Below are 20,000 nucleotides of genomic sequence, written 5' to 3'. Positions count from 1 at the left end.
ATAAAGTCTCTAAGCAATGATTAAGAATAATGACGTGTGTACGTGGGTTTGTTTGTGTGTGTGTATATGTGTATGTGTACGTGTAATGTGTGTGTGTGTGTGTGTGTGCGTGTGTGTACCTGTGTGTGTAGGGGATGAGCAGGGAGAACAGCAGGAAGTTGGCCGCTCCCTGGTCCTGGGTGGAGTGGAAGAAGAGCTCCAGGACCGACGGGTCTCGGACCAGAGACACACACAGCTGCTGGAGCAGAGACACCAGCTCCCGCTCCACCTGCTCCACCTGCCCGCCTCCATCTGAGAGGGAGGCGGGTGGAGGGACAGTGACATGGTATCTTCTACCTGTAATGGCTCCAGAGGGGAGTCTTTGGACCTGTAGGTGGCGTGTCTACTTGTAGAGCAGTGTGTCTACCTGTAGGGGGCGGGTCTACCTGTAGGAGGCGTGTCTACCAGTAGAGTAGTGTGTCTACCTGTAGGGGGCGGGTCTACCTGTAGGGGGCGTGTCTACCTGTAGGGGGCGTGTCTACCTGTAGGGGGCGTGTCTACATGTAGGGCTGCTGTCCTTACCTGTGGTGTTCTCAGCACAGGCAGCCAGCAGCACCATGAGGGGCTTGAGGATGGGCTTGTGGTGCAGGAGGGGCTGGCGGGCGTGGATCAGCAGCATCTGGTACATCCGGAGCTGCTCCAGCTTCAGGTCCACGGTGAAGTGTCGGCGCAGGCTCCACAGGAACAGCCTCTCCATCACCCCCTCCACCACCACCAGCTCCAGGATGGGACCCATGGCCCCGCCTGGCAACGCACCACACACGTTACACAGCCAATCACAGCGCTGCCTGTGTTCACCAGGTCACACCTCTCTCCTCAGATTCAGTACTTCATAGATCCCGGTGGAAATGTTTAACAGGGGTACGGAAGTTTTCAACCTATCACCAAGATTACACCAAATGATCCCATGTCGAGCGGTCCAAGTGATGCCTTGCTCATGAGTGTGCTTCTATAAGTGTGTGTGTGTGTGTGTGTGTGTGTGTGTGTGTGTGTGTGTGTGTGTGTGTGTGTGCGTGTGTGCGTGTGCGTGCGTGCGTGCGTGCGTGCGTCTGAGACCTCGGCCGGGCTCCTCCTCCATCAGAAGGTACAGCATGTGTTCCACGTAGTTGTGCACGGCGCTGGCCTCGTCCGAGGGGATGGTGGGTAGGCGCAGGACCCCTCCTCCACCACTGGCACCTGGGGAGGCGCCAGAGAGACCAGAGAAGAAGCTCAGAGCACCGCAGCGACTCGGCTCGTGTTTGTCCAGAATCTTTACCACCTGAAGACAGATAGAGGAACCTGAAGTTAACGTTTCAGATGGACAGGAAAACAGACAGACAGAGAGATGGAGAGTAAGACAGTTAGACAGAGAGTCAGACAGACAGAGAGTCAGACAGACAGACAGACAGACAGACAGACAGACAGACAGACAGACAGACAGACAGACAGACAGACAGACAGACAGACAGACAGACAGACAGACAGACAGACAGACAGACAGACAGACAGACAGACGGACAGACAGTACCTGTGTCCAGTGGTTCTTGAACACCATCATGCAGGTGTCCGGGTCCACCCCTCCCAGGGTCTGGGACTTCTTCATGTTGCCCCCGGTAACGCCAGAGCCCATCATTTTGATTGACTGCTAGGGGTCGGATCGGTCCATGTTCCAGCTTACGTTAGAATGGGAACCAGACACACAAACTAAGGCCAGGGCATAGTGCATAGGGCATAGACTATGTTACAAATGAACCCTAACCCTATACCATGATTTACCTTTCTCTGTAGTCACTGTATAACACCTGCTTGTCTATGTATTAATAAAATTAGGTCATGATTTACTGGCTGACCGAAGGATCACAGGGACAAACGGGGTTGGGGTTGGGGCAAGGACTAGGATGTTTAATCCCAATTCATCCTGTAGTGTGTGCGTGTGTGTGTGTGTGTGTGTGTGTGTGTGTGTGTGTGTGTGTGTGTGTGTGTGAGTGTGTAATCCCTCCTGTGTGTGTACTGGCATCTGGTTTTAAAAGAGACTTCTGCTGGTGACCTACAAACACACGGCGTCCAATAGAAAGCCACCCAATAGATTCACACTGTGTGTGTTTGTGTGTGTTTGTGATTGGGCAGGTGTGAGTGTGTGTTTGCATGTGTGTGGAGTTAACAAAGGCATCAGCTGGTGTTTAAATAGTTTAAGAGATTTAAGCAAAGTTAGCAAGTCAATTTTGAGGAAGACAAATTATTATAAAACATGAACAAAATGGTGAGCAGCACATTTTACAAATAAAGTTATGTCAAATCGAGGCCTTAATCTATTGTTTGACCCCTTGCCAAAACTGAAACCTTACCTTAAGCAGTCCTCTCTCTCTCTCTCTCTCTCTCTCTCTCTCTCTCTCTCTCTCTCTCTGTCTCTCTCTGCTGAAGTCTGAGTGTTGTATGTTTGTCTGTCCTCAATGTGTTTGTCTGTAACTCAGAGTGTAAAGTGTGTGTTCGTCCATCCTCCGTGTGTGTGTCTGAATGTAACTCTGATGGTACGGTGTGTGTTCAACCAACCTCAGCGTTGAGCTCTGTGATTTGACAGGGACACACTGGACGCATTAGTGGCTCAGCTGTAACTCGCCCCGCCCACACACGCGCCTAAGCCCCGCCCTCTGCATGGGAACAGTGTGCCTACTGTCTGAACCATGGCTGACTAGACAAACTACACACACACACACACACACACACACACACACACACACACACACACACACACACACACACACACACACACACACACACACACACACACACACACAGACAGTAGAACTGCATACATAAATGATTACAATCAATATTTAAAGCAGGTGTATTTATTATAGTATATATTCAAATATTATTATTTGGATATTTATTTAGAGCTGGTGTATTTACATTAATATTCATAAAATGATTCATATTTATATACATACAAATCATAATATACATGTGTGTATATATATATATATATATATATATATATGTGTGTGTATATATATATATATATATATATATATATATATATATATATATATATATATATATATATATATATATATATATATATATATGTATATATATATATATATATATATATATATATATATATATATATATATATATATATATATATATATAGTATTTATTGTAAGTATATATTTATATAATGATTCATTAGTATTGATTGAAGGTGTTGATATTTTATATATGTTCAGAAATATTTAGGATATGATTAATATATATAAGTAAGTAGGTAATTATACTAATATCAATATAATGATGTACTTATATTTATAGCGCGTGTATTTATTGTAAGTATATATTTATAAAAATATCAATATGATTCCTTTATCTATAGCAGGTGTATTTATTGTACTTATATATTTATATAAATATCAACAGAATGATTAATTTATATTTATAGCAGGTGTATTTTTGAAAGTATGTTTTCCAGAGCTCCGTTAATCTCCCTGGAATGTGCTCCAGTCGGGGCAGCTCTCGGGACGTCCGCCGTTAATCCGGTGTTAAAACACGTAACAGTAGCCCACAAAACTCCCCGGAAGTTATGTCTCAGTAGGTCTGTAATAGCCTACGACCAACCTCTTCCTTTGTGCACTTTTTTGACAAATAGCTGATAAGTCATGGTTTTTAAGGTTTCAGCATCAGGGAGAAATATACTGTAATTAAAGGTTTTAATTATGATATTCTCAATTGATGTTTAACAGCGTGCTCTGGCGGACATAAGGTAGAATTACAACCATGTCTAGCGCAGGGATCATTTGTTTCGTCCGTATGTGCGTATGCGTGTGTTCCTGTGTGCGTGTGTGCGTGTGTCTGTCGGTCTGTTGCTTCTCTGTTCCTAAACAATTGTGCTACTGTTTGATAGCCCCACCACTTCCTTCTATATCATGCTTTCTACTGAGACAGGATGAGTGAACAGCAGTTAAAGGCGACTTGGTGGGAGTTATATAAGAGGAATGTGTGATAACCCCGGAGGCAGAGTCATGTTCATACAAACTTCGGTTCAAATCCCTTGCTGTTTTTCAACAAACTGCCAAAACTAACTTTGGTTTCCCTTTCATTTGCAGCTTTAGAAGTGAGGGACATGGGTTCTATTCCCTGTGTAGCTGAAGTTGGTAAAGGCACTAACACTGCAACTGGTATATAACAACTGTCTGTATCAGTCTGATTAATACATAATGGTATATAAATAATGGACACAAAATAACAATGGAAAATATATAATGGAAGAGACCAAGCCACACCATTCTTCTCATAACAACAAGCTATAATGCTTTATTTACCTAACAATATTTAAAATATATTGTTTCAATGATATATATTAATGAAACAAACGTACCACCTCCACTACTCTCGCATACCGTACCACAGATGGAAAATGACTGACCTAGGCTGCTCTGGGGTGTCAGTCTTAACGTATTACCGTGGAACTTGAACTTTGATCAGAATCTCCCCTGCTTTTCTGTTCCTCCCTAGTGACGTCACCGACTCGCGCAGCGGCGGTGCTACCCTCCGGGAAGCGGAGAACCAGTCCAGTGTCTCCTCCGCCGACCGCGTCCTTCGGCAGTGTTGTTGTGTTTTTAGTGTGAAAACACCCTCAACGAAACACGAACGTTCGGGAAATCGGCGAGTTGGTCTTAGTGGAGTTTGTCGGAGTTTGTAAGAAGTTGTGCTAGTTGTTGGGAGATAGAACCGAGGAGGAGGAGAAATGTTGCTGGTGTTGTTTTGAACCAGCTCCATTTTCCTCCGGAGAGAGCGGGGGGAGACAGAAGATAGACAGTAGAAGGAAAGGAGAGATGGCCGAAGCGCGGACAGACGAGGAAGAGGAGGGTGGACTGGAGACGTCGGAAGAACCAGTGGTTCGCCGACAACCGAGGCCAGGCGCCGGTGGAGGTAAGCTGACACATTCCGGTAGGCTACTAGTGTTGAATCGGTCTCCTTCGTGTTTTCCTGAAAGTCCGTCAAACTAGACAGATGTGTAATATAGTATTGTGATGTAGTGTTTGGTTGGTAACGTTGAACTTCCTCGGTCCCGACCTCTTCGTGTTTGTTTGGGGGCTTCACTCCAGCGAGTGCACCTGCCTGTGCAGGTGACTCTAAAACCATAAATTATGGCGTGAACACGTCATCACACGCACAAAGGTGTGTCCAACTTTTAAAAAAAGAAAAGTGCAGACAAACATGGTACATGGAGGAAGGCACTAGTAGCATAGCAGAGGGTGGTTGTCCTGGGCAACTACCAGTACAACCAGTAGCAGACTGTGGTTGTACTGGTAAGCTCCAAGTGTCCACCAGAATGAGACTCTTCTTGTACTTGACAGCTCCAAGTTTCCACCAGTAGAAGACTGTTGCTGTTCTGGCCAGCGGCCAGTATAACTCAAACAATGTGGAATGTTAATGATAGAACGGTGTGTTTTGAACGCCGCTCTAACAGTGAAACAGCTGTGAACGCATATGGAATTGATGAAATGCATGATGACTTCAGCACAACTCCAGCACAGCAAATCAGAGCCTGACTTCCTTATTCCTCCCACCAATCGCAGCACTGCCAGCGTGGGAGACTCTGGGAGAGGGATGCAGTCATGTTGTTTTAATCCCGGACAGGCAGAAAGAGAGAGAGAGAGAGAGAGAGAGAGAGACAGAAACACGACCAATCAGGAGATCAGGGAGCAGAGAGGGGCTCTAGGGAGAGGCGGACGACACGTTGCTGTGGTCTTGTGGAGTTTGGGAGTTTCTGCTTGTTGCTGTGCTTTTAGCTTTTAGCTCATACGAGAGGTAGGAAACAAACCTCTGGAAAAGTTGGACAAACACAACTTTTTGTTCATATTTTAACTTGTGTATGCCTGTCTGTGTGTCTTTCTGTCTTTCTTTTTTTCTTTATTTCTCTCCCTCCCTCTAGATCGCCCTAACAGACGTAAGCCAGAACATCGTCACAGGTAAGACTTTGCTTCCTGTCTTTCTTCTCCTGCCTCTGCTTCCTGCACTTCCTTTGCTATGACCCCGAACCCCCTATGGAAATTCGGTCTTGGAAAATGTGACAATTTTTCCTGCCTTTAGGAAACGTGGATGGTTAAGAGTTCAAAGTGGGGCAACCTTTACTGATGTGGATGTTTGCATCGAGTGTTTCTGTCTCTTATTGTGTGGCGTGTATATCCATTTGTTTGTAGTGTAGTAGTAGAGCAGTAGTAAGTCCCTGTAGGCCTTTGACTTCACTCTTCCTCTATTTAAAGTCCTCTGGCTGTCTTTTGGTCTGCTTGACAACCGGCTGGAGAGGGTCTGTTGTGTGTGTGTGAGGTCATTGTTTGTGTAATGGTGGTGGAGGAGGAGGAGGTGGTGGTTTTATGTTCTCCTTAAAGCTGATCCGCGTCAAAGAAAAGGCAGAACGTTTGGAAAAGGAAGAAGAAGGATTAATGTGTGATAAACATGTGCTGCATTGTCATGTAGTAGTTATTACTTTTCCATTTCCTCCCTCTTCAATTTCCTAGGGAGAGGGCGAGATGGAGGTTAAATGTGACTTCTCTTGTTTCTGATGTCACGCTCTCTCACTCTCTATCTCTCTCTCTCTCTCTCTACAGCCAGGGGCCTCTCTCGTCCATCAGAGCTGTACTGAAGCGTAGTGAGTAGTGTTCTTCTGCTCTGTGTCCCATCCCTTGCATCACAGACCAGACACCTTTTTATAACCCAAGGCTTTACGTCATGTTTTGCAGAGGACCTTGGTAACTTTCCCATAGAGATTCAGCATGTAAAAGGGGAGGGATAGAAGTGGAACCTCATGAATTGCTTTGTTTAACTGCAAGCACTGGATTGGTCCCCCAGAACGTCACTCACACAGCCTCACAGAAAAACTGCACTACTAGTCATCATCCCAATCAAGGATGGTTTGATGGTCAGTGCACAACATATGAAGGGTAAAACTCTGTGATAATCCAATATTTGGGATATTACTGAAACTTTATTTACTAATATTGAAACTTCCTTGATTCCTTTTGGTAAAAGTTTTGATAGAAGATGTTTCATTTTAGGAACACAGTGTAGCGCATTAAATTTATAACTCTATTTGCCTGTCTGTTGTTTTTCTGTCTGTCTGTCTGTCTGTCTGTCTGTCTGTCTTTCTGTCTGTCTGTCTGTCTGTCTGCCTGCTAGCTACCACAAGGTCTACATCTGTCAGTGAGGGACCCAGAGAGCGAGAGAGAGAGCGAGTACAAGACAGAGAGAGAGACAGAAGGTAAGACCTTCTCTTGACCAATCGGGTTCCTTCTTTCACCCCTGAATAAGACTGTGTAGAATCAATTTATGAGTCTATATTTCTGCATTAATTCAAATGGTTATCAAATAAAATGTAATAGATTGTTTAAATATAAATACATTTACTCTGTAATTATTGATGGAACAACATTTTCACTGGTTTCTCGCTAAATCTGAGCTAAAAGTCTGTGGGCTGTCAAGGTTAATCTGATGTGATGTGTTGCTAGGCGACCGGAGATCACCATCCTATCAGCGGAGCCGCTGTCCTCCATTTCCTGGTTCCCAGGGGTATCTGGGGGATTCCCACCCCCCCCTCCTCCCGCCAGTCAGATCTGGACCCCCACCATCCCCCCCGCCATCCAGGTCTGTCTGTCTGTCTGCCACCCTGTCTCCGTCTGTCTGTTGTCTGTCTTATAGATTGACACGCATCATTCCAGATGTCTTTTTTCAAGGGCTGGGCAAGTTAACGTGTTAATTACGCGTTAAAGCAATCTTATTTTAACGCGATTAATACAAATTGACGTATTAACACACGTTCTCCTTTTATTTTTGAAGGTTTGGCCAACAGCATGTCAACATTCATATTGGAAATCATTTTGTTTTTAATCCAATTTACTTAACATTCAATTACAATTGCAGCTAGTGACTGCCTGATTACGATTCCCATATCTGTGGCTTTGCTTATTTGAATTTAGCTACACTTGTAGTAACTGTTGATTTACAATTGTACTAATTAACTGATAATCATCATGCTGTCCAGACCATGCTCAACATGCTCACAAGCAAATTTAATTATTGAATGCGTACAGATATTCACTGCTACTCGCAGGATACAAGTCCTTGTGTCAGACTCAACAACCGAGAGTCGTACAGGCAGATACTCTGGAGAAACCAAACAAAGGTGGCCCCGGCGTCTGTTGTACCCGGCAGTAAGCTCACAAAGCGCCCACCACGCCCAGAGAGTGTCTGCTTGGGGAGAGACGTACTATCTCTCACAGGTTAGCTCTACTCTCGCAGTCGAATTAATGTCACTGAGGATTGGTCTCTTACGGCGCGTCGACAGCCACATCCTGGCACCTTGATTGTCAACCTCCGTTAACTCAACGCAAGGCAGTTCAGCCGGATGGTGTTGGTTCATTTGTAGTAATTATTGATTAGAAGTTTTAATTACTAGTCGTAATGTTAATGTTTATTCCCAAGCCTCCTCCCTCCTACGAGGAAGTCATCAGAGAGAAGTCCCAGGAACAAGTCCTCCTCCCTCCACCCGCCTCCTCCCTACCTCCCCCCTCCTCCTCTTCCTGCCTGAGGACTGTCTCCACGGTAACCAGCGCCACCCAGACCGACCTGGGTCCGGCCCCCCCTGACCCGCAATGTGCTGCAGGTGAGGGAACCCGTCTGTCTGTCTGTCTGTCTGTCTGAATAACTTTACCAGTGTTGTCCCTGTAAAGTCGTGTGTGTGTGTGTGTGTGTGTGTGTGTCTGTGTGTGTGTGTGTGTGTGTGTGTGTGTGTGTGTGTGTGTGTGTGTGTTTGTCGATAGTACTCCGGAGGCCGTCGAGACCCCCTCGTCCGTCGTTCCCCACTCCGCCCCGACCGCTGTCTCACGTTGATGACCTCATCAGCACCGATGCCGGCCAGTCCCCCCTGAGACCGGCGAGGACCCATGGTCGGACACGCCCCCGTTCCCTCGTGACCTCTGCGTCCTGCGCTCAGACCGACCGGTGGGAGCCTCTCTCTGTGGTGGCTCCTCCCCCTCCCTCTAACCCCTCCCCCCGCGCCCCGGTGGAGCGCCCCCGGCCCCGGCCCCGTTCCAGACTGATCGAGAGGCCGGTCGGCGCCGACGTCCAGGTCCAGACGCTGGTGAAGCTGCGCGCCGACGGTCACGCCACGCTCGCGGCCCTCGGACGGGGGGGCGACGCCGCCCACCAGGAAGTGAGCCAGGGGAAGTACCTGCAGGAGCTGCTGGAGGCCTTCAGCGCAGACGACTGGGGTTTCCCTGAAGGCCGCAGGGGCGACAGCGGGCCCAGCCAATCAGAGAGCGAGGAGGAGGACGAGGAGGAGGAAGAGGGGGACATGGCTAAACTGAAGGCCAGGATCGATGCCTTCCAGCAAGAGCAGCCGCCGCTGTCTGACAGTTGTCATGGAGACGTTGGACCCGCGGGGAGTACAGCCGCCCCGACGCGGCCAGAGCCACGCCCCCGTCTCCAGGGGCAACCGGCCAAGCCAGCCCCTCCCGCCATCGCACCCAAACCCAAACCTCAGTGCAAGGAATTCTGGGAGGACGGAGTCTCCCCCACACCCGTCTCGGAGAAGCCCTCTCCGTCCGGGAGCCCCGCCCCCAAGCCCTCCCCCAGGCCCCGCCCTGCCCCTCGGGCCAGCCTGGGGACCACAGCCCCCCCGAGACCCCCCAGCCTGCCTGGGACCCGCACTGAGAGAGAGGCACAAGCCCCAGGGAAGACCAGCAGCACACCCACCACAGGCGACAGCACCACCACCACAGACACTGGTAATTTAGATTGATTTAGAGAGTGTGTGTGTGTGTGTGTGTGTGTGTGTGTGTGTGTGTGTGTGTGTGTGTGTGTGTGTGTGTGTGTGTGTGTGTGTGTGTGTGTGTGTGTGTGTGTGTGTGTGTGTGTGTGTGTGTGTGTGTGATAATTCATGTATGTGTGAGCAATGTGCTCCCTGTATGGCTGGTCAATGCTAATATTGATGCCAATTACTTCCACTTCCTGTTACAGTAAAGACAGGAAGTGATCGTCCCGCCGTCCCAGGCAAACCCTCCAGCCTAACGTCCATGTCATCAAGGAGAGCCAGCGGTGAGACACCAGACTGCCCTGCCTGTCTGTCTGACTTTCTGCTGCCTGTCTGTCTCCCTATCTGTCTCTCACTGGAGTAGACATAATGCAGCATTCTCATTATATTTTCTGTCCTATAATTGTTCCAATGGATGTCTGTGTACATGCGTGCCTGTGCACTATCCACTTATGCGTTGGTCTGGGTGTGTGTGTGTGGGCTAGTACAAAGAAGTGTTTTGTTGCGTGTGTGTGTGAGGGCCAAGAGGGTGGAGTCTGCTGACTCAGCTGTGGCAGAAACAACAGCCATGTGGTTTGGTTTATGGTGCACACACATCAAGAGGCAGTGTGTGTGTTGTTTGGTAACAAACAAAGTTAAATCTGTGTGTGTGTGTGTGTGTGTGTGTGTGTGTGTGTGTGTGTGTGTGTGTGTGTGTGTGTGTGTGTGTGTGTGTGTGTGTGTGTGTGTGTGTGTGTGTGTGTGTGTGTGTGTGTGTGTGTGTGTCTCTGTGTCTCTAGCTCCATCTCTGGGCTTGAAGCCCACTGTGTCTCCTACCCCTCCTGCGCTGGGCGTCAAACCGCCCACGCTGCCCGCTGCCCCCCAGGCCCCAACACAGAGGAGGATCAGCTCCGGCCCCCCCCCAAGGTATTCACTCCCACGCACACACACACTCACACTTTTTTTGTACAAAGATATTACTTATACACTTATAAGTGTGTGATGATAAATACATATTGTGTCCCCCCCCTCCCAAGGCCTTCAGGGGTGAAAGCCCTCCCCCTTCGCCCTCCACCAATCAAAACGGTTCCTGGCCGACCGCCCCCTCCAACCGTCAACCCCACATCCTCGTCAGTAGCCAATCAGACGCCTCCGTCCCGAACTAAGCCGGCCCCGTCAGCGTCGTCTGCCATACAGCAGCCTTCTTCCCTCCAGGAGAGCCCCGCCCCTTCCTCTGTCCCAGCCAATCACAAGCAGGGGCAGAAGGCCTTGAAGAAAGGACCGCCCCTTCCACCTAGACCGAGACCTGGACACCCGCTCTATGTCAGCTACATGGTACACGCACGCACCCACATGCACTCTCACACACACGCAGATAATGGAAAGTTCCGAACAAACATCAACATTTCCTGTTGATCGCTTTCTGCAGCAGAAACAAGAAGTCCTGATTGTCCTTGACAACCACGGCTCCACTCCTCCCATACCTCAGCTGATCACGGAACAGTCTGTTGACCAATCAACATGCCTCCTGGACATCCAGCAGGAGGTGCTCCCTGGTCCGGACAGCCAATCTAAAGTAGTCTCTGAGGAGTTTGGCATCTCAGACATTCAGGTGATTTGGCCTCCTCCGGCATCAGAAGAAATAAATAAAAGAACATGAATATAATAAAGACAATAATAATATCATACAAACACGTGGATAGATTAAAGATAATAATACTAGTTCTGTGTCTCTGTTCCTCCAGTCCAGTCTTATGGTTCAGCCCTCGAAACAGAAAGATCCAGAAGTATCGCCACCTATCAGGTAACACACACGTCACACGCACGCACGCACACGGTATATGTTTGTTTCTGTATGTGTTTGTGTGTCATTTCTTTGTATGTATCTGTGTCTCTGTGTCTCTATGTATGTGTGTGTGTGTGTGTGTGTGGGGTGGAGTCTCTCTCTGTATGTGTCTCTAATGGTCCCAGGTGCGTTTCCAGGTGTGATTGCTCTCTCTATGTGTGTCACTAGTGCTCCAGGGTGTGTCGCCAGATGTTGCTACCGTCTTTCTATTTGTGTCTCTAGTGTACCCAGGCGCATAGCCTGGTTGTCTCTCTCTATGGGACTCTAGTTGTCCCCGGGGCTTTGCCATGTGTGATTACTGTCAGTGTGTCTCTCTAGTGGTCCCAAGTGTAATGACTGTCTCTCTATGTTTGTCTCTCTAGTGGACCAAGGTGTGATTACTGTCTCTCCCTTTTTGTCTCTATTGGTCCCAGGTGTGATGACTGTCTCTCTCTGTGTCTCTCTAATGGTCCCAGGTGTGCTGACTGTCTCTCTCTCTCTGTCTCCTTTGGTCCCAGGTGTGATGACTGTCTCTCTCTCTGTCTCTCTAGTGGTCCCAGGTGTGCTGACTGTCTCTCTCTCTCTGTCTCTCTAGTGGTCCCAGGTGTGCTGACTGTCTCTCTAGTGGTCCCAGGTGTGCTGACTGTCTCTCTAGTGGTCCCAGGTGTGCTGACTGTCTCTCTCTCTGTCTCTCTAGTGGTCCCAGGTGTGTAGCCAGATGTGACTATGATGGACAGGAGGAGGATGAGCTGACCTTCTCCCAGGGTGATGTCATCGCTCTCTCAGAGCTGATTGGTCAGGAGTGGGGGCGGGGCCAGATCCATGGGCGAACCGGCATCTTCCCCCTCAGCTTCACCCAGGTCCTGGAGCCCCTCCCATCGCCGTCGCCCAAGGCAACCACAGAAGCCATTTCTCTGACAAAGGATGTCACTTTACTGGAGAATACTGGTAATGCTTCAGTACATCACACGCACAGATAAACATGCATCTATTCACAGTTCAGTCATTTCATTCATTTTTACAGTATGTTTATTATATTGTTATATTCAGTTATTTATAAAGTGACCTTCTCATCTTTGTCTTTTACAGAACCAACGTCCTCTGAAGCCCCAGTCGTCACGGTGTGTAGCTACTTAACATATATACTATGTTGTATTGGTCTGTGTAGCGAAACATTCACATTGAATATATGCTATTTTATGTTGGTGTGTGTAACTAAACATTCACATAGAATATATATCATGGAACTATTCATGTGTGTCCTGGTGTGTAGCTAAACATTCACATTGAATAGATATGATGTTATATTGATGTGTGTAGCTCAACGTTCACATAGAATATATTCTATGTTATATTTATGTGGTTCCTGGTATATAGCTGCTATATATTCACATTGAGTATATTCTATGTTATATTGATGTGGTTCCTGGTATATAGCTGCTAAACATTCCCATTGAGTATATTCTATGTTAGATTGATGTGGTTGCTGGTATATAGCTGCTGAACATTCACATTGAATGGACATCATGTTCCATTGACGTGGGTTCATGGTGGACTGGTGTGTTCCAGGAGAAGCAGCAGGAGAAGCAGGAGGAATGGGCGCTGGCGGTCTTTAACTTCCCTGGTCAGACGGTGGACGACCTGTCCTTCCAGCAGGGGGCGCTGATCAGAGTCCTGCAGCACGTCGACTCAGACTGGAGGAGAGGAAGGGTGGAGGACAGGGAGGGGCTCTACCCTGTGGCCTTCACCGAGCCCTATACCGGAGGTGTATGTAAAGGTAGACCTAACCCTATACTGGTAGGGTATATATAGATAGACTCTGCCCTATACTTGTAGTGTATATAGGTAGACTTAGCCCAATACTGGTAGTGTGTGTGTATATATATATATATATATATATATGCAGATATATAGATATACATAGATAGGTAGATTTGATAGGCCTGGTGCCGCTGATGTAACTGATGACTCTCCCTGTTTGTAGGTCAGCCGAACCAAGACCAGCCCCCACCCGGCAGCGGAGTGGCCAAGGCTCTGTTTGACTTCACAGCAGAGAGCCAAGATGAACTCACTCTGAAGGTCAGCCGTGTGTGTGTGTGTGTGTGTGTGTGTGTGTGTGTGTGTGTGTGTGTGTGTGTGTGTGTGTGTGTGTGTGTGTGTGTGTGTGTGTGTGTGTGTGTGTGTGTGTGTGTGTGTGTGTGTGTGTGTGTTATCTTGCAGATAGACGCACAATGTCGATCCTCATCGATAACGTGACCTCCCCTCTCTTTCTAGATCGGGGACGTCCTAAGCGAAGTGGAGTCTTTAGACGATCTGTGGATCGTTGGAGTCGTGGGTGGACGGCGTGGGATGGTCCCTAAAAACTACATTTCCCTTCTGTGAGATGAGGTTGTATGAGTGTGTGGGGGAAGTGGCCTCCTTGTTGGCCCTCAACTGGACTATCTGGGGGGAGTGGAGGCGAAGTGTCCAGCGGTCCGTAGCACAATACGAAGCCGGGCGACCTGTGTTATTCACTAGTTTGTATCCTTCTCCTCGTTCTTGCATCCTGCTGCCTTAGTGTTCATAACCATTTCGCTGTCCAGCCTCTGATTTAGAGACACTGTTCTGCAGAAGCATCCTCTGTGTTGCCTTTGGCGATGGGCGACCACACCAGGAAGTATGTGTAACGTCTCCTCGACTCCAGTCGAACGCACAACGTGGCCTCGCCGACGCCAAGAGAAAATCACTACGACTGTCGCCAGAATGACGCTGCTGCCTCCCTTTGTTGAGTTGTTTTACTACTTCATGTGTCACACTCCACCCCCCCCCACCCGTTCTCCTGTGCCCTCCACGTTACCATGGGCACAGTATGCCGGGGGGAGGGGGCGGGGCTTCTGCTGTACAGTTTTTATCTCCGAAAAGGTATGCTGGTCTGGACTGAGCTAAAGGTCGGAGGTCAAACTATACTGAAGATCAGCTGTTAAGCGGTGCTTCAGCAGGTCATGACAGAGATGAGGGGGGAGGTGAGATATTAGCTGGATAGTCTTCTATGGAGAAGTGCCAAGTACTGTATGGTGTAGCAAGGACTAGGAGAATCTGGTCAGAGACGTATGGTGTAGCACGGCTACGAGGCTGTGGTCAAAGACTATGGGCTGGGAGGCGCTGGTCAAAGACTATGGTGTAGCAAGGACTAGGAGGTTGTGGTCATGTGGTGTTTCTGATATCTAACACTATGTACAATCCCCTAGCATGATGGGAGATGTAAATGTTTTCATTGAGGTATTTTATTCACTGTTTGATGGGCTTCCTACATGTTTAAGTGTATACTTCTCCAGGAGTGGCTGTAGCTATTAACTATGGAAGAAATACTTTAAGGTGTTCAAATGTAACCAGACATTCCAACTTTTTAATCCAAATTAAATTACTTTCAACATGAAATTTGGTAGATTGTTGTTTTTCAGTCGCTTAAATCAAATGTATTTAATGTTGAGCTCATAAACCACAAAATATAGTTTAAAAAATTGATTGTTTTCAGCATATATTAAAATATAATGTAATTATATATCCCATGTAGACATGGAAGTTGAAAGGATCATAGATGACTGAGATTAAGATGTTACGGCATTTTTATTTTCAGTTTCACAGCTGTCTTCATTTTTTGTTGATTCCACTGAATGATTTGTTTTTTTTCTGCTGTGAATTGCCACACCCTGTTCAAGCCAACATCCTGTTCAATTTATTACACATATCTATCACATTTATGTTCTTCATCATCATTAAACATGTCTTTAAAACGGTATGAACCAAACCTGGACTGACCCTCTAAACACTGATGGGACAGAGACCAACATGAATACCTCCCATACAGGTCTACCGTCACCAACAAACGTGTGGTCAACCAATTCTATGCAGTACACTTTCATCTCCTGGCTAATTAAAAAAACATGTTCCAAGGTACAATGTCCTCCAAACCAAATACTGAAATATAACTCTTTCAGTCTTGAGACCTGCTCGAGTGCTGCAGTTCAATGCTGACCTTTGACCTAAAACAACATTTACTGTTGCGTGTTGACACAAGCTGATGTCAACTTGTGACATCAGCTTGTGTCTGATGTCACAAGCTGTGTGTGTGACATCAGATTTAAAACCAGATTTACCGTGTTATTTCCTTATCAACACAGCTAGAAAAGCAGATTGGTTTTAAAATCAGATTCACCATCTTTTTTAAACCCATGGAATGACATAGATAGCAAACAGAGTCCGTATGGTCTACAAAGATCTCCAGGCTCCATCCAGGTTTGGTGAAATACTCGTTCTCCTAGACGTACTTAACTCCTAACATGAGGTGTGATGGGAGAGCTCTCTCTCTAACATAACATCTCACAACACACTGATTTGGATGAAGAAGACACACATAAAGCCAGTGACCACCCCCTCAGACGCTTTGGTTCTGACCCATTTCAACATTCAAACCTCCCGGGGGGAGGCTCCGGAGTCAGGAGCAGGTCGGATTAAAGAGCAGGCACTTCCACTAACTAGCTGTCCTCAGACCATGAGCCGGTACGACGTCCTATAACGTAGTGTCTGTGGTGTTCCTCTGGTGGACAGAGGGGTTGTCCTTGGGCAGTGCGGTAGACTAGAGAACGGTGGTGCAGACGGACGGCAGCAGTAGAGGTGTGGTGGTGCTTAGGGAGCACCTTCCGACCCCAGTAAGCGCAGAGTCGTCAGCGTATTGGACCGGGGAGTGGTCGTGGCACGACGAGGATTAACGGAAGGCTCTTCTCGGTTTGGTAGAAAGCAACAACTCGAGACTTGACGACCAGTAAGTTCATAGCAGGCATAAAAAGTCAAGGGTCAAGGGTCAAGCCACTGATGGAGAGAGGAGTTCACAGGCTGTCGCTAGGCTACAGGCGAGTACGCTAGCGGCGTTCGCTGGTAGCGCACCCCAACACTGGGGTGTAGGAAGAGCAGGAAACAGGTGCTTTGATGCGAGGTACAGTGTTCAGTGAGGACAGAATAGGCACTGCATAGAGCAACCCTCCTTCTCCTCAGCGGCCTGGGTCAAAGGTCAAACAAGGCCATGATAAGGTCATAGTTCAGGTCATGGTTAGGTCAGATCACACAAGGTCAGATCAACACAATTGTTCCTGTTACACAATAATACGAAAACGACGATCCATCCCTCATCATGCCTCTCACTCTTTCACGCTCAACGTTTCATTTGTTGCAAAAGGAAATACCACAAGAACATGAAATCTCGTTTTTTCTTTACAGTACGTACGTTTCAGTGTAGAATGTTTTCTTTCAGTGTTTTAATGCTGCTAAGAGCATGTCCTTTGAAAGGGTAAATGACCCCGGCTCACATGACATGGGGAGGGACACCGATATATGAAATTGATCTATTGTTCCTTTTACTACTATTGTTCTTTTTTTTTCAAGGTATTCAAGGATTTACTAGGAAGCTAACATGTCATGTGTCGGGGTCGAAATATTTTTTTGATGTCTGTGGGTTTTTCCCACGTTAAAACAGACAGCCACAGACAGACACAACACTATGTACATTATTCACACGCGATGGCTACATCCATCAGCATGTTTCACGTAGAATCTACTGAGGAACTTGGACGGTTCTAGGAGTAGCTCGAGACCAGACTGCCCCCTTGTGGCATGGAGGGTTGCATTTCCCAGTGGCTGATGAGAAGGTCGATCACGTGAAAAGTCTTTGTGGACAAGCAGCCGTAAGCAGCACTTGGTCCCGACATGGCGACCCCGGCAGAGAGACATTGTGGATGTGGTTGTCGTCACAGTGAAACATCCTCTGCTCCTGGGTTCACACACACAGTGGTTCAGACCAAGCACCAGCCACGGGTTTAGGGCAGTCAAATTGGTCCGTCTTGGAAATGGTTTGGTCCTAGACCAGTATCATGTGGGAATAGTAGGGACTAACGTAATGTATAGACAGGACCAGTACAGGTTTCAAAGGAGTTGTGATCTGGACTAGTATACTGCAGGTGTGTTAGGGGTCCTGTCTTATTGTGTAGTGGGTTAGGGTGTGTGTCTTAGTGTGTATGTGTGTTAGGGGTCCTGTGTTAGTGTGTAGGTGTGTTAGGGTGTGTGTCTTAGTGTGTATGTGTGTTAGGGGTCCTGTGATAGTGTGTAGGTGTGTTGGGGTGTGTGTCTTAGTGTGTACGTGCGTTAGGGATCCTGTGTTAGTGTGTAGTAGTGTTAGGGTACGTGTCTTAGTGCGTAAGTGTGTTACGGGGCTTGTCTTATTGTGTTGCGTATTGTGCTGTTTCCGGTGTGGAGGGGGACGTGTTAGGAGGCATGTCTTGTTGTTGCCATGTCCTAGAGTGTAGGTGGGCCAGGGGGCGTGTCTTATGGTGTAGGTGTGTCGGGGCAAGGTTCTTGTGTGTGGGGGGGCGTGTCTAGGACGTTTTGGTTGTCCAGGTCAGAAGGTTGTGGAGGTTCTTGCGATGCTTCTGGAGCTGCTTCGTCCTGGTCCTTCTCTGAGCTGACCTCGGCGTTACTGTCTGAAGGCCCTTCATCCTGAAAACACACACACACACACACACACACACAGACACACATCGCAGGGTTAATGGCTGAAGAAACACAGAATCACACACATCCGAGGGTTACTTTCTGAAGAAACACACACACACACACACACACACACACAACCACACATGTCCCAGGGTTACTGTCTGAAGAAACAAACACACACACACACACACACACACACACACACACACACACACACACACACACACACACACACACACACACACACACACACACACACACACACACACACACATCCAAGGCTTACTGTCTGAAGGCCCTTCATCCTGAAGAATCACACACAGAGACAGACACACGCACACACACACGTACACACACATATACATACAGAGACACATATAACACAACGTTTTCATCTATGTATTGTGCATACACAATGGTGTGTGTGTGTGTGTGTGCGTGCGTGCGTGCATGCGTGTGTGAACTCACTGTCACCCATGGGTGGGACAGCACCTCCTCAGCAGTGTATCGAGCGTCCACGTTCACCTGCAGCATTTGACTTATCAGCATCTAGAACCAGGTCATGTGACCAGAGAGAGAGAGAGAGAGAGAGAGAGAGAGAGATTATTTTACATTATATCCTACGTTATGTATCTTTTAAATTGGCAACCCTTTCCTGTAATATTCCTGTAATGGTAAAGGGAAAGAGAAAGAGATAGAGCATGGGGTAAAGAGGGAGAGACGTCTGGGCAGGTTGAGACAGAGAGCAGTTGTGTCAGGAAGAATATTCTACCGTAACCAACTGACAGTGAGAGAGAGAGAGAGAGAGAGAGAGAGAGAGAGAGAGAGAGAGAGAGAGAGAGAGAGAGAGAGAGAGAGAGAGAGAGAGAACTTGAGAGAAATGGAAAGAGAGAGAGAGCACCTTGGCTGGAAGGCTGATGTTGTCCCAGTCTGGAGAAGGATACTCCAACTTTCCCTTGAGAATCTGATCAAATAACTCCTCCTGGATGTTACTCTCGCTGGGAGGGAGGAGAGGGGGAGAGGAGTGTAAAGACCGTTCATAGACAGTTTATGAGAGTATGTGACAGTATAGACCTGTATGTAGACGGTTTATAGACTGTTTATAGACAGTAAATAGACCTGTACATAGACAGTATATGATTGATAATAGAATAGAGTCAGTCATCGGCTGGTTCAGCATGTGCTGTGTTGAGTAATGAGGATGAGGAGGATGAGGGGTTGCCATGGTGCTGACCTTCGGAAGGGCGGGAAGCCACAGAGAAGGATGTAGGTGATCACTCCTTCTGCCCAGATGTCCACCTTGAGACCATAGCTACACACACACACACACACACACACACACACACACACACACACACACACACACACACACACACACACACACAGACACACACACACACACACACACACACACACACACACACACACACACACACACACACACACACACACACACACAAACACACACACAGAGCACATCACGGTCAGGCGAGCCAGTGTTGAGTGCTTTGGTCTGTTGTAGCTGTACATTATAGCGGGGTCTCTTACCCCGTCTCTGCGATGATCTCGGGGGCCACGTACGTGGGGGTCCCACACACGGTGAAGAGGGGGCCCTCCACCACCGTGGCTAGACCAAAGTCCCCCAGCTTCAGAGACTTGGTCCCGTCTGGGTACTCACAAACCTGAAGGGACACACATAGAACACACACACACTCAGTCACCTCAGTTTAGTGTTGAAGACACACCAGCAGCAGCCAAACTGTGTGTGTGTGTGTGTGTGTGTGTGTGTGTGTGTGTGTGTGTGTGTGTGTTTGTGTGTATGTGCGTGTGTGTATAACTATTTAC

General features: G+C 47.7%; 3 protein-coding genes across 6 annotated transcripts in view; 1 reads left to right on the top strand and 2 right to left on the bottom strand.

Moving 5' to 3' along the window:
- The window catches only part of LOC130370491 (FHF complex subunit HOOK-interacting protein 1A-like), a 9,216-nt gene extending 7,565 nt beyond the window's left edge, over positions 1 to 1,651 (bottom strand). Inside the window, exons 1-4 of the mRNA XM_056576238.1 lie at positions 1,547 to 1,651; positions 1,096 to 1,297; positions 562 to 783; positions 120 to 291 (exon numbers count right to left, since the gene is read on the bottom strand). Coding sequence (XP_056432213.1) covers positions 120 to 291; positions 562 to 783; positions 1,096 to 1,297; positions 1,547 to 1,651 — 701 coding nt within the window. The remainder of the gene's footprint in view (positions 1 to 119; positions 292 to 561; positions 784 to 1,095; positions 1,298 to 1,546) is intronic.
- A 2,893-nt stretch (positions 1,652 to 4,544) lies between these two features.
- LOC130370522 (proline-rich protein 36-like) lies at positions 4,545 to 16,030 on the top strand. Of its 4 annotated transcripts, none has more exons than XM_056576274.1 (17): positions 4,545 to 4,947; positions 5,954 to 5,990; positions 6,630 to 6,670; positions 7,198 to 7,279; positions 7,527 to 7,662; positions 8,500 to 8,680; positions 8,838 to 9,803; positions 10,036 to 10,113; positions 10,609 to 10,735; positions 10,846 to 11,143; positions 11,241 to 11,420; positions 11,554 to 11,612; positions 12,331 to 12,581; positions 12,723 to 12,754; positions 13,203 to 13,410; positions 13,618 to 13,712; positions 13,908 to 16,030. In XM_056576274.1, the coding sequence occupies exons 1-17, from the start codon at positions 4,851 to 4,853 to the stop codon at positions 14,013 to 14,015; spliced, it is 2,976 nt and encodes a 991-aa protein (XP_056432249.1). In that variant the 5' UTR covers positions 4,545 to 4,850; the 3' UTR covers positions 14,016 to 16,030. The 4 variants fall into 4 exon arrangements, with proteins under 4 accessions (XP_056432249.1, XP_056432251.1, XP_056432250.1 ...); XM_056576276.1 differs by having other exon boundaries at positions 11,238 to 11,420; positions 13,212 to 13,410; XM_056576275.1 differs by having other exon boundaries at positions 11,238 to 11,420; positions 13,209 to 13,410.
- Positions 16,031 to 17,558: 1,528 nt separating this feature from the next.
- LOC130370529 (serine/threonine-protein kinase DCLK2-like) overlaps positions 17,559 to 20,000 on the bottom strand; it is a 10,835-nt gene continuing 8,393 nt past the window's right edge. Inside the window, exons 12-16 of the mRNA XM_056576286.1 lie at positions 19,704 to 19,837; positions 19,390 to 19,467; positions 19,057 to 19,153; positions 18,624 to 18,704; positions 17,559 to 18,158 (exon numbers count right to left, since the gene is read on the bottom strand). Coding sequence (XP_056432261.1) covers positions 17,988 to 18,158; positions 18,624 to 18,704; positions 19,057 to 19,153; positions 19,390 to 19,467; positions 19,704 to 19,837 — 561 coding nt within the window. The 3' untranslated portion in view covers positions 17,559 to 17,987. The remainder of the gene's footprint in view (positions 18,159 to 18,623; positions 18,705 to 19,056; positions 19,154 to 19,389; positions 19,468 to 19,703; positions 19,838 to 20,000) is intronic.

The sequence above is a fragment of the Gadus chalcogrammus genome, chromosome 17, assembly GCF_026213295.1.
Source record: "Gadus chalcogrammus isolate NIFS_2021 chromosome 17, NIFS_Gcha_1.0, whole genome shotgun sequence".
NCBI lineage: Eukaryota > Metazoa > Chordata > Actinopteri > Gadiformes > Gadidae > Gadus > Gadus chalcogrammus.
The sequence above is the reverse complement of the archived record's forward strand: the minus strand, read 5'-3'. Positions and strand labels throughout refer to the sequence as shown.

Excerpts from the sequence above, each read along its gene's own strand:
- LOC130370522 (XM_056576273.1), top strand. The coding sequence starts at position 4,851 with ATGGCCGAAGCGCGGACAGACGAGGAAGAGGAGGGTGGACTGGAGACG. Across the intron at positions 7,280-7,526 it reads GACAGAGAGAGAGACAGAAG|GCGACCGGAGATCACCATCC; the intron begins GTAAGACCTTCT and ends ATGTGTTGCTAG. Across the intron at positions 11,144-11,237 it reads CGCTCTATGTCAGCTACATG|CAGAAACAAGAAGTCCTGAT; the intron begins GTACACGCACGC and ends CGCTTTCTGCAG.